General features: G+C 40.0%; 1 protein-coding gene across 1 annotated transcript in view; it reads left to right on the top strand.

Moving 5' to 3' along the window:
• Positions 1 to 15,645, top strand: part of grin2ab (glutamate receptor, ionotropic, N-methyl D-aspartate 2A, b) — a 200,403-nt gene that overhangs the window by 157,898 nt on the left and 26,860 nt on the right. The window contains exons 13-15 of the mRNA XM_030142138.1: positions 2,069 to 2,222; positions 5,179 to 5,304; positions 15,009 to 15,238. Coding sequence (XP_029997998.1) covers positions 2,069 to 2,222; positions 5,179 to 5,304; positions 15,009 to 15,238 — 510 coding nt within the window. The remainder of the gene's footprint in view (positions 1 to 2,068; positions 2,223 to 5,178; positions 5,305 to 15,008; positions 15,239 to 15,645) is intronic.

The following is a 15,645-nucleotide window of genomic DNA, read 5'->3' on the forward strand; positions in this document are numbered from 1 at the left end:
CATCAAGCACCAACGAACCCTCACATTACATTAGCAATGTAATTATTTCATATTAACATCATACTGGACATAGTACAGAATAATGAAGTAATTGTACAATATCTGAGCCACACAGTGGTTGTTCTCACCTTGATGGAGAAAAAATGTAAACTAATTATTTCTCGGGTTTTTTTGTTTTTGTTTTACACACACACACACACACACACACACACACACACACACACACACACACATATATATATATGCCTAACATTCACTGACTTCGTCATAACATAATTTCTGTCTGACTGGTTGAAGAATTTGAGCTGCAACAAGTTATTGTTTTCTGCTGTTAAATGTGCAAAAACCTCAGACATCCAGACAAATTACAGATGGTCTGTTCTCACCCAAAAAGGACCAGAGGTATGACTTCAGGGTAAAGTACCCAGTTGATCTCATCCACAAAAACTCCCTCTGAGGACTCTTCACTTGTGTTTTGTTTCATCTCTCCCTTATACTATTTCACTCTCCAGCGTTTAAGTTCTGCTGCTACCTTTGATTTCATTCATTCATTCACTCACTCACTCATTCACACACTCGACTGATATTTCTGACATCCACATCTCATATTTATCAGCTTAATATCTAAATGTAATCTGTTTTCTTCTTCATATAGCCATGGCCATAAATGACAATGTGGGGGCTCGTCTGGGATCATCCCAGATAAACATTTAAATAATGTACATGACAACAATCCATACAGTGGACAGAACAGTTTGTATGGTGCTCAGAAGAAAGTATTGTTACTTATAGAAACTTTTTATATCCATCAAATGCAGGAAACAACTTATTCATGATAAGTGCATGAATGGATTATTTACATTATTTGGGTGCTTCTATGAAACTGGGTTGATTTTGGTACCTGGCACTTTGCCTGCTTTTTAAACCCAATAATAAAAGAGAAATTTAGACATATTTCCCCCCAGGATGTGCCTAATGATGACTTCAGATAAATGCAAAAAAATTATACTGTTGCTCTCAGCCATCCCAAAATGAATGAATTTTTAATAAAATATTAGAGCCAAAAAATAGGACCAAAATTGGGACATGAAAACCTACATAGGTGTCAGTGCATTTGATCTGGAACACATGGCTTGAAATGGTCTTATATAGCACTATAAATAAAGAAACTGTGTTAAATGTGTCGATCCTAGTGGTTTTCTAATCCAGATATGCGGGTTTTTCAGGAATCTCAGTCTCATTCCAAGTTTTGTGTGTAACCCATCGTGTCCACTGGCATTACATGCAGAACCTGCCCATTTAAACACAAAAATAACAGCGGTCATTTTTGTGAAACATTCTGCCTTGCATAATTAGTTTGATTCCCAAAATGTACCTGTGAGAGAATAAAAAGATATTCAAAAAAATAGTAGCACGTAATTTTCGTGTCGTTTTTACCATGCTACATGCAGATTTTTGTATAAGAAATATAAAAATTTGTTTCATCTGAAAAATAGCTTCTCTTTTATCTCAGTAAATATTTATTTTTTAAAATAGACCCAAACTTGCTTCATAACGTTAGTCTACATCTGGTTTGAATTTTTAGCCCCTCTGTCCTGCTTTTAGGGACCAGATTCATAGAAGTGCCCATATATAGAATTTTGTTACGTGTGATCTGGTGCTATTAATTGTCTTAAATGTCAGTTATTTTCCTTTGTCTTTATTTAGTTAGTTCATTAGTTATTGTATCCTTTTCTGTACTTGTATTATCAGATTTGTTTATCAGTTCCTGTCTTAGTAGACTGGTTTATTGAGATAGTGTGAGAAGGATAATGGCTACATTCTAGAAATTACATTGCTTTTTTCTTTTTCCTTCACTTTTCTTTTTTTTATTTTCATTATTTATTTGCTTTGTTTTGATTCAGTTCTTTAGGTGTTTCTATGTATTGGTCTCATGTGAGTTTATTGGCTTCCTTTTCAGGTATTCACAGTATCAGCTGATTGCAGAAAATTGTGGATATAACCCAGCCATCTTTTACTAATGTTCTTGTACTTTTCTTGACTCCATATTATTCTGTGTGTCTACCAGGTGGTGTATAAGAAGGCAGTAATGGCTGTAGGGTCGTTAACCATTAATGAAGAAAGGTCAGAGGTCATTGACTTCTCTGTGCCCTTTGTGGAGACTGGTATCAGCGTCATGGTGTCGCGAAGCAATGGGACGGTCTCTCCTTCTGCTTTCCTTGGTAATTCTGTCGTTTTGTCCTTTGTGTCATCCTCAAGCATATATTTCTTCACTCTTCTTTCTTATTTCTCTGCTATTTTTTGTCTTTCCTTGTTCGTCCCCCAAGTGAGCTAGGGGCAGAAATAAGGGAGGTGCTTACATGTTGGCAAAATTCCTCACATAAAATGGAATATTTTATTCAGACTGTATATGCTGGCCAAATTCCACTTGTACTCTGACTTTATCTGGGCTTCAACACCCTAAGCACATTAATATTTCTACCAGAGCAGAGGAAGTGGAGCGTGCCAGCTGTTTTTGAACAGTCAGCTCAGACAAAGCAGTCTTGATCTCCTCTCCTCTCCTCTCCTCTCCTCTCCTCTCCTCTCCTCTCCTCTCCTCTCCTCTCCTCTCCTCTCCTCTCCTCTCCTCTCCTCTCCTCTCCTCTCCTCTCCTCTCCTCTCCTCTCCTCTCCTCTCCTCCCCTCTCATCTCCTCTCCCCTCCTCCTCTCATCTCCCCTCCCCCCTCCTTTCCTCTCCTCCCCCTCCTCTCCTCCCCTCTCATCTCCTCTCCCCCCCCCTCCTCTCCTCTCATCTCCCCTCCCCCCTCCTCTCCTCTCCTTTCCTCTCCTCCCCTCTCATCTCCTCTCCTCTTCCCTCCCCCCCCTCCTCTCCTCCCCTCTCCTCTCCTTTCCTCTCCTCCCCTCTCATCTCCTCTCCTCCCCTCTCATCTCATCTCTTCTCCTCTCCCCTCCCCCCCATCTCCTCCCCTCTCATCTCATCTCCTCTCCCCCGCCCTCATCTCCTCCCCTCTCATCTCCTCTCCTCCCCTCTCATCTCATCTCACCCCCCCATCTCATCTCCTCTCCCTCCCCCTCCCCCCCTCTCCCCTCCTCTCCTCTCCTCTCCTCTCCTCTCCTCTCCTCTCCTCTCCTCTCCTCTCCTCTCCTCTCCTCTCCTTCTCCCCTCCGTTTATTACCTCCCCTACATTGTTTCCTTTCCATGCTTCTTCTCGTCTTCTCCTTGTCTCCTTCTTTCTCTCATCTCCTCTCTTTTCTTCTTCTTTTAATACTACCTTTCCTTGTTTCTTGTCATTTTTTGTATCTATCCCCTCCTCACTTTCCTGTCTATCTAATCTAATCTAATTTCCTCCCCTCTCCTTTTTACTTCCTGTCCTCTCCTCCCTTCTTCATCCTGTCTTGCCGTATCTTGTCTCTTCTCCTTATTTTTTCTCTGCTCCTCTCTTTGTCTCCCGTCCTTTCTTTATCTCACCTCATCTCCTTGTCTCCTCACTTCTCTCCTTTCCTCTCGTCATCTCTTCCTGTTTCTTTTCTGCTCCTTTCCTTGTCTCCTATCCTTTCCTCTCTTCCCTTCGTCTTCTGTCCTTATCTCCTCTCCTTCTTTCCTCTCCTCATCTCTTCCTGTTTCTTCTTTGCTCCTCTCCTCCTCCTCATCTGTTCCCCTTGGTTCTCTTCTGCTCCTGTCTTTGTCTCTTCTCCTTTCCTCACCTCCTCTCTTCTCCTCTCCTTTCCTCTCCTCATTTCTTCCTTTTAATTTTCTGCTCCTTCCCTTTCCTCTCTTCCCTTCGTCTTCTCTTCTTATCTCATCTCCTTGTCTCTTCACTTCTCTCCTTCTTTCCTCTCCTTATCTGTTCCTATTTCTTTTGTGCTCCTCCCCTTGTCTCCTGTCCTCTCCTCCTCCTCTCTTCTCCTCATCTCCTCTCCTCATCTGTACTCCTTGGTTCTTCTCTGCTCTTCTCTTTGTCTCTTGTCCTTTTCCTCACCTCCTCTCATCTCCTCTCCTTGTTTCCTCTCTTCTTATTTCTTCTCTGCTCCTCTCCTCGTCACCTGTCCTCCTCCCTTCCCCTTGTCTCCTCTCCTTATCTCCTCTCCTCCTCCTTCAGTTGTTCAGACGACTAGAAACTGAAGCTCTCCTCTGTGCTTGCCTAATGTCTTGTACTGTCATTGGAGCGAGGCAGGGAGCGAGGGGATGTATTGGACCATGCATGTGTTGGTCCTTGTGAATCAAGCCATGTGTCAGTATGTGTGTGTGCAAAAAAAAAAAAAAAAGTGTTTGCGATACTGCACGAATATATTTGGACATTTGAGTACTGAATCAAGGATGTGTGGAGAATAAATGTGCTTTGGTCATATGTATGTTAAGGGGTGAGTGCTTTGTGTGCACATGAATGTGTGTGTGAGTTGAGCCTGGGCCAGGGTATCAGTGACGGTTCAGTATCTCTCGCACTCATATTAGAAGCACCTCAGCGCACAATCTCTCAGGGTTGGCTAACCCTGGCAGTCACATACATACAGTGACACTCACACACACATACACACACTCACACACACACACACACATATATACAATTTGTCTGGGTTCAGCGTCTCTCTGAACTCCTGCCCTGCTACACACCAAACACATGCCGACTCACACACGAGCGCGCACATGCACAGATCACACACAAACAGATCACATACACATGCCCACAGCAGGGCACATCAGATCACTCAGAGTCTGATTCTCCTCTCTCCCCCTCCTCTGTCTCCCTCTCTTTTCCTCCCCCACCCCTCCCCCTTTCCTCCGCTGTCTCCCCCGCCCCGGGCCTCTCCCTCTCTCAGCTCTCATCCAAGGGAATAATGAGAAATATGGAAATGTGCTCCGTCAAACTCTCTGTGACTAACTCTTCCTCTCCTTCCCTCCCTCCTCTCGTACTCCGTCTGTCTCTCTTTCTCCCCTCTCTGCGTCTTCTCTATCATCTTCTCCTCGCTTTATCTCCCACCCGTCCCTGTCCTCTTTTTTCATTTCTCTTCCTTTATTTCTCTGTCTGTCTCGTCCTCCTCTTTCTTTCGTGCTGTCCCTCCTCACATTTTATACGCCTCCTGCTTTTCTACAGTGTCTCTCCCCGTCTCCTGATTTCTCTTTAACTCTCTCCTTCTCTCTCTCTCTCTCTCTCTCTCTCTCTTGCGTTCTCCTCTCAGAGCCCTTCAGTGCATCAGTTTGGGTGATGATGTTTGTGATGCTGCTCATTGTCACTGCCATCGCCGTCTTCCTCTTTGAGTTTGTCAGTCCACTGGGCTTCAACCGCAACTTGGCCCAAGGCAAAGGTAGGCTTATACACACCAATCGTTATATCACACCAATCATATCTCCCCAGAGCGAGAAGAAACAATTCTCTAAGCTTCCCCTCCAGCAAAAGAAGTGACCTATTATTACTCCGACTTTAGACAGTTGAGTTAATGTTAGGATGCATTAACAATTCTCTCCAACACTGTAATCTGAGGCATCATCAAAAATCAGAACCTGGAGCTGTCCCGCTGGCAGTGAATTGAAGATTAATGTTGTGTTCACACAAAATTACATTTTAGCCTAATTTAGCATGTAAATGAGCCAAAGGCCAATTCAGGTGTAGCAAGTGAAATAGATTTTTCCTTTAGCGTAATAAACTTAAAACATTGTGAAAACATTTTTCTCTTAGTTAGGTGGATTTATACCTTGCACACAGTTTACAAGTTTAATGCCAAACTATTCCATAATGTTTTTTCTTCTCCTTCTCTGGAGAAGTATAACTTAATTGTTATCTTATTGCTTTGTCGTTCATGCTGATGCAGCCAAAAGACACCAAAAGCTGGGAGTCAAAGTGAACAAAGAGCCTCACAGTAAATCTAAATCTCACAGCAGTTTTAGAGTTTCATTTTTATCTCACTGAGACAGTAGTTTGAAAAAAACAACTTTTTAATAACTTTTCAGCTTTTCACTTTTGAACATGGCTCAATAAACTTAAACAATGGTATATTTAGTTCAGTAGATATGTATTTGGCTCACAGTTTATTCATTTAAGAGTTCATTTCGTAAGATATAGGAGGCTATTATTGTAATAATAGGATAAAATATTAAGGATTATGTTCTCATTAGTGTATAATCACCTGAAAATAAGCATTGTTGCATTTTTCTCACTTTAGAATGAGATTTTTATATGTACGTACACAAGGAGCAAGTCCAACTCCATAATGTTTCAATGGCTCAGAACTGACTTCTTTTTCCCCCTATAATAGGAGATAAAATGTATTATAACAGGTCCAATAAAAAAATTGGACTAGAATCATTGTCCCCCTAACCAAATGGTCCAGACCAGACCAAACAACACTGTCAAAGGAGGGTTTTTTTTTTGTTTTTTTTTTGGCATTTTTAATGGCCACCATAGGGAAGAATGAGGCAATATTCAGGTTCAGTACAGTTGATGATCTGTTACTGTTGCTAAAAGTATTTATTATTCTTCCTAAAAGAAAAATAATAGGTTTGAACTATTTAGATGTTTATTTTTTTATGTTAATTTTGTCCCTAAGATGGCAAACCTCTACGACAGTCATAAATACTGATATGGATCTGCTTATTTAAACATGCCTATCTCTTTTAAAAGACCTGTATGTACACATAACAAAATCAATACAAAATGGACGTGCCAAAGGAGTTGTGCTGCGATTATGCTACATTAATCATATCTGTAGGTGTAATGTATGTCAGTGTCTTACCTGCAGTAGATCACTGCTGGCACTGACACATACACTGGTGATGTGGGAAATTAGCATATTATAAAGAATACACTTACACCCTATCAGATGGTGCATGGTTTAAAGTCCGTCAGAACAACAGTTTGTCCGAGTGTAGTTGCTTGCATATGCAAATAACTTTATCTCATCTTTCCACAATTTAGCAGTCTACTGACAAAGGTATTTCCCAACAGGACTTTTTTTTTTTTACATTGCTTGGAGCACAAATTAAAGTCTCAGTGGTCAAGAACACTATGACATCATTAATGTAGGATAGTTTCTGAATCATTAACTCTGTTCAGCTTCACCTATCTTTCATTTTAAACAGTGCAAAGTAATGTTGTGTGACTCCTGTCATCATGCATTACATTCAGAGCAGTGGCTCAGACCCACAAGATCAATACCTACAACAGTGATGTACACTGAAATAGTCATTTTCATAATTCAGTGTCTTTTTGTTTGTTTGTCAAATTTCATTATAAAATGTTTGAAGAAAAAAGGGCCCTGCCTGGATTTAACATGGCAAATAAATAAAAGTGTTCCATTAGATAGTAACTGTAGTGCTTAATATGTTTCTAATGGAAACAAGTTCTTTAACTATAACTGTGCAAGTAGAGTTGTGATGTGAGGAGCATCTTATTTCTTAAACAATTTGCTAGAGAGCAAAAAGACTGGACAATGCCAGGATTCATTGGGCTCAAATTGTGAAAGAGTGGTTCAGGGAGCATGAGACATCATTTTCACACATGGATTATCCAGCCCTGAACCTGAGAATCTTGATATGCTGGAGAAGAATTTACACAGCGGTCCAACTCCCCTATCATCAATACAACAGCTTGGCCAAAAATAAAGCAACTATGGGCAGAAATAAATGTGGTGACATTTATCATGACATTGCATCAACATCGTGTGGTATAAACGATGCAAAAGAAAATGTGTTCTGTAATTAAATCAGTCCAATAAAATATTGTGTAAGTGACTTTTTCTGGTCAGACAGTGTATAATCAGATTCAGAATATTTGTTGACAGCCCAACGTCAGTGCTAGATGCTACAAATATCACACACTGAACCTTTAATGCCAGATTATTACATTTTTTTCTTCTCTTCTACCGAGTTATAATTTTACAGCTAAAAGACACCACAAACTGCTAGTCAAACAGTCCAAACAGCCTCACAGTAAACCCAAATGTCAGAGCGGTTTAGAGTTTGGTTTTTATCTCTCTAAGACAGTAGTTGGAAAAAGAACTTCTTGGTTTTGGCTGCAGCTAGAAATCACACCAGTCAGTGGACAGTGGTTTTCTTGCCTCAGTGCTGACAGCTACAAACACATTCTTTCTTTTTTTGTGGAAATCAAAACAAAGTTTGTGGCTGTAACTTGCTGCAGTAAAAGACAGTCCAGCTGGACAAAAGAAACCTCTGTCTGCACTCACTGACAAGGCCTCTAACCCAACCAAAAGCAAGTTGAGCAGAATGGAAAGAAGAGCATTTGAAGGTTGGAGACGTATACTGAAGCTAATAATACTGTCATAGTTATTTACAATGTCACCCTTCTGATTTTCCTATAAAATTAAACAGGCTTTCTCATCATTCATCTGTGCATTATCTTCTGCCATAGTGAATCAGTTCAACAGTAAATATATCACATTAAGAAAACATGATGCCATTAAATTTGATAGAAAATGGGTATTTTATAGCCAATTGATAAGACATAAAAAAAAATACCAGTATACAGACAGGGGTTTTTCATGAATTCAATTTTGTTTTGATGCTGAATATAGACATAAGGCCTCATTTTGGGTACATAACCTAAACAATCGGTGCTAAGCCTCTGTAATGAGATCAGTAGAGCCCACATGCCCTTCACTGGGAGTCTGGGAAACCAAGCTCATTTTCTGTCTGTAAGGAACTTAAAACACTGCATTCTTTTGACAAAAATGGTCATTTTACCCCCAAAACTGCTGCCTCCTTTAGTTAGTTTGTTTCTTAGCTTAGATGGAGGATAAACCCTCCAAAGTCACACAGTCCAGTTAAGTCTGACATCATGGTATCATTAAACTCCTCTCTAGGTCCACTCAACATCAATTGTTAGTCTTAAATACTCTCTAAGTGTCACTTCATGCTCAGCTGTGTGTGTCGACATAAATTGTTTCTTTATTTACATTCCCCTCAACTGGACAGTAAAGAAAAAAGGCTGTCAAATGGAACAACGTGAGGTTGTGAGACACCTCATAAAAGACTTAATAAAAGGGTAATCCATTAAGATCTGGTCTGACAGATACAGTTGAAGCTAACGTTATTCAGCTGACATGTTGAGATCTAGCATCAGACTTTATTTATTCTCCTTAAATTTAGACTTCTCAGTTTCATTCACTTCCTGTACTCTTTGTCATCACATGTAAAGTTGCAGAATTACAACTGGATGTGTTTTAGGGTCTTTTCACACCTGAATTTCATTCCAATTCAGGGAGTAATGTATTACAATATGTACCAGTGTTGTGCATCACCTTGTTTGGGTTCGTGTTCACACTGTTCAACACCCACGTAAACAGGTGGAAGTCACGTTCCGTCATGCGCTCACTGAAAATCTTGACTACTTTGAAGTTTTTGTGCCTGTTATCAAGCATTTCCAATTAATGCTGGTCTTCCCAAATGCCAATAGATGAGTTTCAATGTTTACTAACAACAGTGACGTCATTAAGATGCGTGCGGAACTCGGAGGCAAAAACACAAGTCTGTGAACAATGGCCGCTCACGCATCGCTCCAGGTCAATAACTATTTACAAAGCTTCAACAAAGCTGATAAAGGAGCTTATTTGAATAAGCTAACATTGACATCTGGGGTACAGCTCCCTGATCCTTACTCTCTACCTGCCAGTGAATGGGTGAATGATACGTCACGCTGGCCTAGTTTGGAGTTTCCAAACATTTACATCTACTTGATAAATACCCCAAGTGTTTTCACACACGAGAATCTCAAAGCCTACAAGAGTCTTGATACTTATAATTATGGGGCATGTGGTCATGTTCAGTTGGTTCTTTTTCACCCAGCTGTACTCAATCATTTTCACACAATTGTTACTTTCAATAACTGAACATCATGCTGGTCTTATATAACAGAAAACAATTTGATATGGTAGATCTAATTCTCAAGTACTTACGAGATATAAAGTGTGCACTGCACAGACGAGCATTCTTAATTTCCTCCTCAGACCAGTTTTCTCGTCTTAATGCCTGCAACCATAACTTTCACCAATTTTTGTGGAAGGGATGTTTACCAGCAGGAACTCTATAGAAGATTAAATCTTTCTGTGTGCTCTTTCTATTCTGACAACCCACGGCACAGCAAGACGATGGCATTATTCACACTGACAGTCACTGCTTTGTTCTATCAGCGAGAGGAATATAGAGGCAGCCACGCTACGAACTCGGCGTGACTTCTGCCTCCAAGATGCGCACGCAGCAAGACTTAATGTATGCATACGTCACATGAAACTTCTCTATGAGGTCATTCTATCTCTTCCTCCATCCAAATTGCTCCTCGACTCATTTTCTCCACTTGCTTATCCAGCAGCTGAAGAAAAGTGTGAAACTCATTTAGCTCATTAGCCTACTCTCTGTTTACGACTGGCAGTGGCAGTTTTTTGACAGGGCTGCTGTGCTTTATGGTAATGTTTGTGACATCACAGCGTATCCTACTCAGAGTGGTAGAGAAAACTGTAGTCGTCTGTTTCTATCACTGTGGTCATGTTCACACCGTAAACGTACCGCTCTGTGGAGTGATTGCAACCGAGCTGAGACCACCTCTTCCAATCGGTCTCCGCTTGGTTGTTTTGTTCTGGAACGGAGAGCAATTACTGCTTTCACATATGCCCAATCGAACCAAGCCAAAGACTTGTTCCGGAACAACGGTTCCAATCGATCCAGGTGTGAAAACACCCCTGAAAACACCCTTGTTGTTGACTTGGGTGAGTGCATGCGTGGTTGTGTGGGTATTAAGTGTGTGTACATATGAGTGTTGACTTGCACTTGCACTCTCTTTTTTATGATAGTTTTTTTACTGTAGCTGTATTTTCTACCTGTTGTGAAGCACATTGAGTCAGCCTTGTGCATGAAATGTGCTTTATAAATAAAGTTGAGTTGAATTGAATTGAATTGAACTGAATTGAACTGAATTGAATTGAGTTATAGACTCAGGGACACAGGACTACTGCTGATTGAATACAGAGGGATGATTAGAATGTGTATGGTTAACACTTAAACCAACATCATGTATCATTTCTACATTAATATTTTTTGGGGAATCATGGAGCAAAAATTTGGTAATTACTTTTGAACACACTTTAATTCATGTGGTCTAAGAACAAACAAGTATTCTACCAAGTGGATTCTACTGTTGCCTCAAGATTTAAGATCGAGATTTCTTTATTGAGCCTGTTTACATGACCATAAAAATCTGACAACTGGGAGTAATCAGATAATTATAATAATCAGATCTGACGCGTTTACTGTCACTTAAGAAATGTGATAATTGAAAACCCTGGTTTAGACACTCCAGTCCATTATCGGATTTCTTTTGGAGTATGTACTGTATGTACATAGTGATGGTAGACTCAAAGTTCCTGTTATTGTCTTCTGCTCACATTCGACTCACATTCCTTTTTCAACAATTTGAAATGTGTTTACATACGCGCAGATGTAAAAGAACAAAATGAATGAGATTAACCTGTATACATGCATGAAGACATCGAAGTATTGGGGATAAATCTAGGTGTGTTAATCAGATTACTGCTGTTATCTGAAAAAGCATATCAGATTAAGCTGTTTATGTGATGCTTTGAATAATCTGATAACTCCAGAGGTCAGATTTGACCGGAGCATTAGTGTGCATGTAAATGGGCTCATTGTCATTTCACATGGTATTTACAAAAAATTAAATGGTGTCTCTCACTAGCTTCTCATAGTACAATTAACATGATAATAGTAATATAAAATAGTAGGTAGCAATTTCAAAACTCTAAACAACTCTTAACCCATAAAGACCCAAACACCCACTGGCGACTCAAACCATCTATTGATCTAATCTGTTTAATACCTGCTGATCCACTAATTCTATCAATACATGTAAATAATTGATGTAAATGCAGTTTGTCATCTTTTCATGGTCATCAAATATGACCCATTTGGACGTCCAGAGGCTCCATAGGGAACGTTGAAACACCGTCATCTTCTACAACATTGATTCACCAGTAAAACCCATAGAGTTTGATCAATGACAGCGGATGGACACACTGGGTTTATGTTCAATTAATGATAGATTTGACTGGAAATGTCACTTTTTCTTGAGTTCTTTGTTTCTGATATAATAACCCTTAATTTTAATCTGATCTTTTATGAACATCTTCATGATTTTCACTGAAAAAACACAAAATACAGAGAATAATATTATAATAAATGGTGTCTGATCACTTAAAAGAAGTTAAATATACAGAAAAAAAATGTTTTTGGAAGTGCCATAAAAGTAGCACTGGGTCTTTACGAGTTAAGTACTTAAAAACCAAACAAGACAAAACACAGAGTGGCTTAAAGTAATGGAACATAGACCCACTCAACTGTGTTTTCAAGCTGTAGAAAATCTACCCCTTGAGGCAGACTTTGGGTAATCACTCGTTTTCAGGCAGGTAGGGAGTTAAATACATGATTGATAGCTGTAATCACAGATCACTGATCAGAGCCAGTCAGACGTGACTCTACTGCTCTATTCCATGGCCCCACACAGAACCTTGGAAAAGGATCTCCTCTTTTCCACAGTGAGAAGCAGCCTCAGGTCATTCCTATTCATATTTAATGTTTTGATTTGGACCAAGAGGGGAGAACCGCAGGGGGGAGGTGTATATTTTCCAAAATCTGGCTTTTTATTTCCTCTGATTTAAGCTCCTGTATTCATAAAATATATTTTGTTGATTTGTGTACATCATATGAAACAAATCCACCGTTTATCCAGTGTAATGGTTTCATTTTGTCACCTGTCAGTGGCAACATATGCTCTTTACTAAGGCTTTACTTATACTTGCGTGAGCGAAATGACTATATGTTACTAAATATGATGTAAATGAAACGGCTATTTTAATTTGGTTACCTACCTAGCTGTGAAATGTTGTGACTAAGTTTATTGCCAGTGCAGTGTCTATATTTAGAGCGTTTATAGTCAAGGAAGTAATGGGAGAAGTGGATCTTCAATGAACAGCAACAGATGTTTTTTGCTACTGAGAGATGCAGAAAACAGCAGAAAACACAGCCCATGCTTTTCAAGTGACATGAATATAAATCCAAGCTGATGTATATTTTTGTAAGTGGGTGTAAAACCAGTACAAAAACCAATCTGATCATTTCAAGCTGTGCATGTCTTATGATTCTCCTGGAAAACTCCTGTCTCACACATCTACCCTCTGCCCCTTTTTTGAGTTATAAAATCATGCAGTACACTAAAATCTTTCCACAGAATACTCCAAGTTACAGGAGCAGACAAACATAGTGTAATCTTATTAATACACCTACAAGATAAACAGTCATTTGCACATGTGTAGAAGGGGCCCATGTTAAAAGACAGCAGAGAAGTGATAGCAATAAAAAACAGACTCACTACACTTACAGTCACGGGAAAAATTATTAGACCACCCCTTGTTTTCTTCAATTTCTTGTTCATTTTAATGCCTGGTACAACTAAAGGTACATTTGTTAGGACATATATAATGATAACAACAAAAATAGCTCATAAGAGTTTAATTTCAGAGCAGATATCTAGCCATTTTCCATGGTTTTCTTGATAATAACCAAAGTCACTTAAGTTCCTAAATCAATAGCTATGGCATTGTACTGACAAAAACAGTGCTTTTAGGCATTCCATGTTTTCTTTTCTGTCTGTTTTAGTCACATGATACACATAGGAGTTAGTACTTGATTGCATAACCACTGTTTTTGATGACTTTTGATGGTCTAATAATTTTTTCCGCAGCTGTACATGCAAATTTGTATTTCACTCTTATTCCAAATATTACAGCTCTTGGATGTTTAAAGCCAGTTAAAGATTTTACAGCAGGTTGAAACATGCAGCCTCTTCTACAGCTGGGGACAGAGATGAAGATCCTCTAAGAAACAGATGGATGCTGTAGGAAGAAGAAACACACCTACTTTCAATCATTAGATATGTACTAGTATGGCCACAATGACATTTTCCAGAATGTGGTTGATGGAATGAATGAGGGAGGCGGAGTTTGCATCAGAATCAGCTTTATCAGCCAAGTTTCTGCACACAAACAAGGCATTTGACTATACAGCTTAACCTTAGCTCTCACATGTTTTTGAATAAGTTAGAGTAAACTGTTCAAATAGTGTGACACTAAACAATAAACAGAACAATAGTGCAGTACGAAAAGTCTCCCACCAAGGAAAAACCTTTTTTAAAACTGTTACTTTTTAATTTGGATGGGTAGGGCTGCATGTAAAGACAGATTTTGGTGGAATACCTATCAAAACAGCGAATTATAAATGTTGTGTTTTTAGGAGTAAAAGTGAAAAACTGATGAGTTTCACACTTGCAATAAACTGTAGTGCACAGTAAATCCCTATTTCCATGGGACTAGGTCATCTGTGATCGTAACTTATGTGTGAATTACTCATGTTTGTAGTTAGTATAACAAAAGTTCCGTTGCAAATCACCAATTCTTATATTTCAGCAAACAGAGAGGTCATATGGCACTAAAAGAATTGATATTTGCAACATTTTTGAGCTGGTTGAGTGTGATGGAGGCTGCACTAGTGATGATAAATCAAAGCTTTCAAATTGTCTTGACCAGACATTCAAGAGGCTCATATCACAGTATAGCAAAGGATGTTCACTGAGAGCAAACTTAAATTTTTTAGAACAGTGATGGATGGATGACTTCAGGACAGCTACAGTGAGGAGCACTTTTCTGTCTTTCTGTAGTTTTCTGTAAGTGGTGAACTTTTACATTGGAACCAGGGAATAATGTCAAGTCTGCTGCAAATAGGGCATAAGAAATAGAATCTAATGAGTAAGAGCTGAGTGTATAAAAGGTCAATATAATCCAAAACTCACAGGACAGTTTCCTCAATATCAGTCCAATGTGATTTTAAGGTTTAATGTCTTTTGTCCTGTTTCAGTGTGTCCTTCATCACTAGGTTTTTCTTTTTCACTTCTTCTTTCTGAGTTCCTGTGCTTCCCTGCCTGTGCTTCTTCCAGACCCCCACGGTCCATCATTCACCATCGGTAAGGCCATATGGCTGCTGTGGGGTCTCGTATTTAACAACTCTGTGCCGGTGCAGAACCCGAAGGGCACCACCAGCAAGTTCATCGTCTCAGTGTGGGCCTTCTTCGCTGTCATCTTTCTGGCCTCCTACACTGCCAACCTGGCTGCCTTCATGATCCAGGAAGAGTTTGTGGACCAAGTCACCGGACTGTCTGACAAGAAGGTGGGATTACACACATGCATGGACACACACACACAAGAAAAACTAAACACATTCACAGTCAGGGCTGCTCTTGTAATGGATGCCAGCCCTACGGCCAGACAGGACTCTCCAGGGAGCGCCCTTGGGCTTCAACAGCCCAAACCCTCTGGCCGTAGCTGTCACCACGCTAACACTGCCAGCACAGCAGACCCAGGGGCGCACACACACACACAAACACACACACTGACACGCACTGCATAGATCAAAGACGTGTGTGTTTGTGTGTGTATTTGCAGAGGTTGGCAGTGTCAGCAGAACCCCAGCCAGTCTTACGCTAGACTGGACACACAATGATGATGACTGATGAGTCCACTCCGCTGTCTCTACCTCCTCCTTTCTCCTCTGTTTCTTCTTGTCACTCTCCTTTC

The sequence above is a fragment of the Sphaeramia orbicularis genome, chromosome 1 (genome assembly GCF_902148855.1).
Source record: "Sphaeramia orbicularis chromosome 1, fSphaOr1.1, whole genome shotgun sequence".
In the NCBI taxonomy this organism is placed as follows: Eukaryota; Metazoa; Chordata; class Actinopteri; order Kurtiformes; family Apogonidae; genus Sphaeramia; species Sphaeramia orbicularis.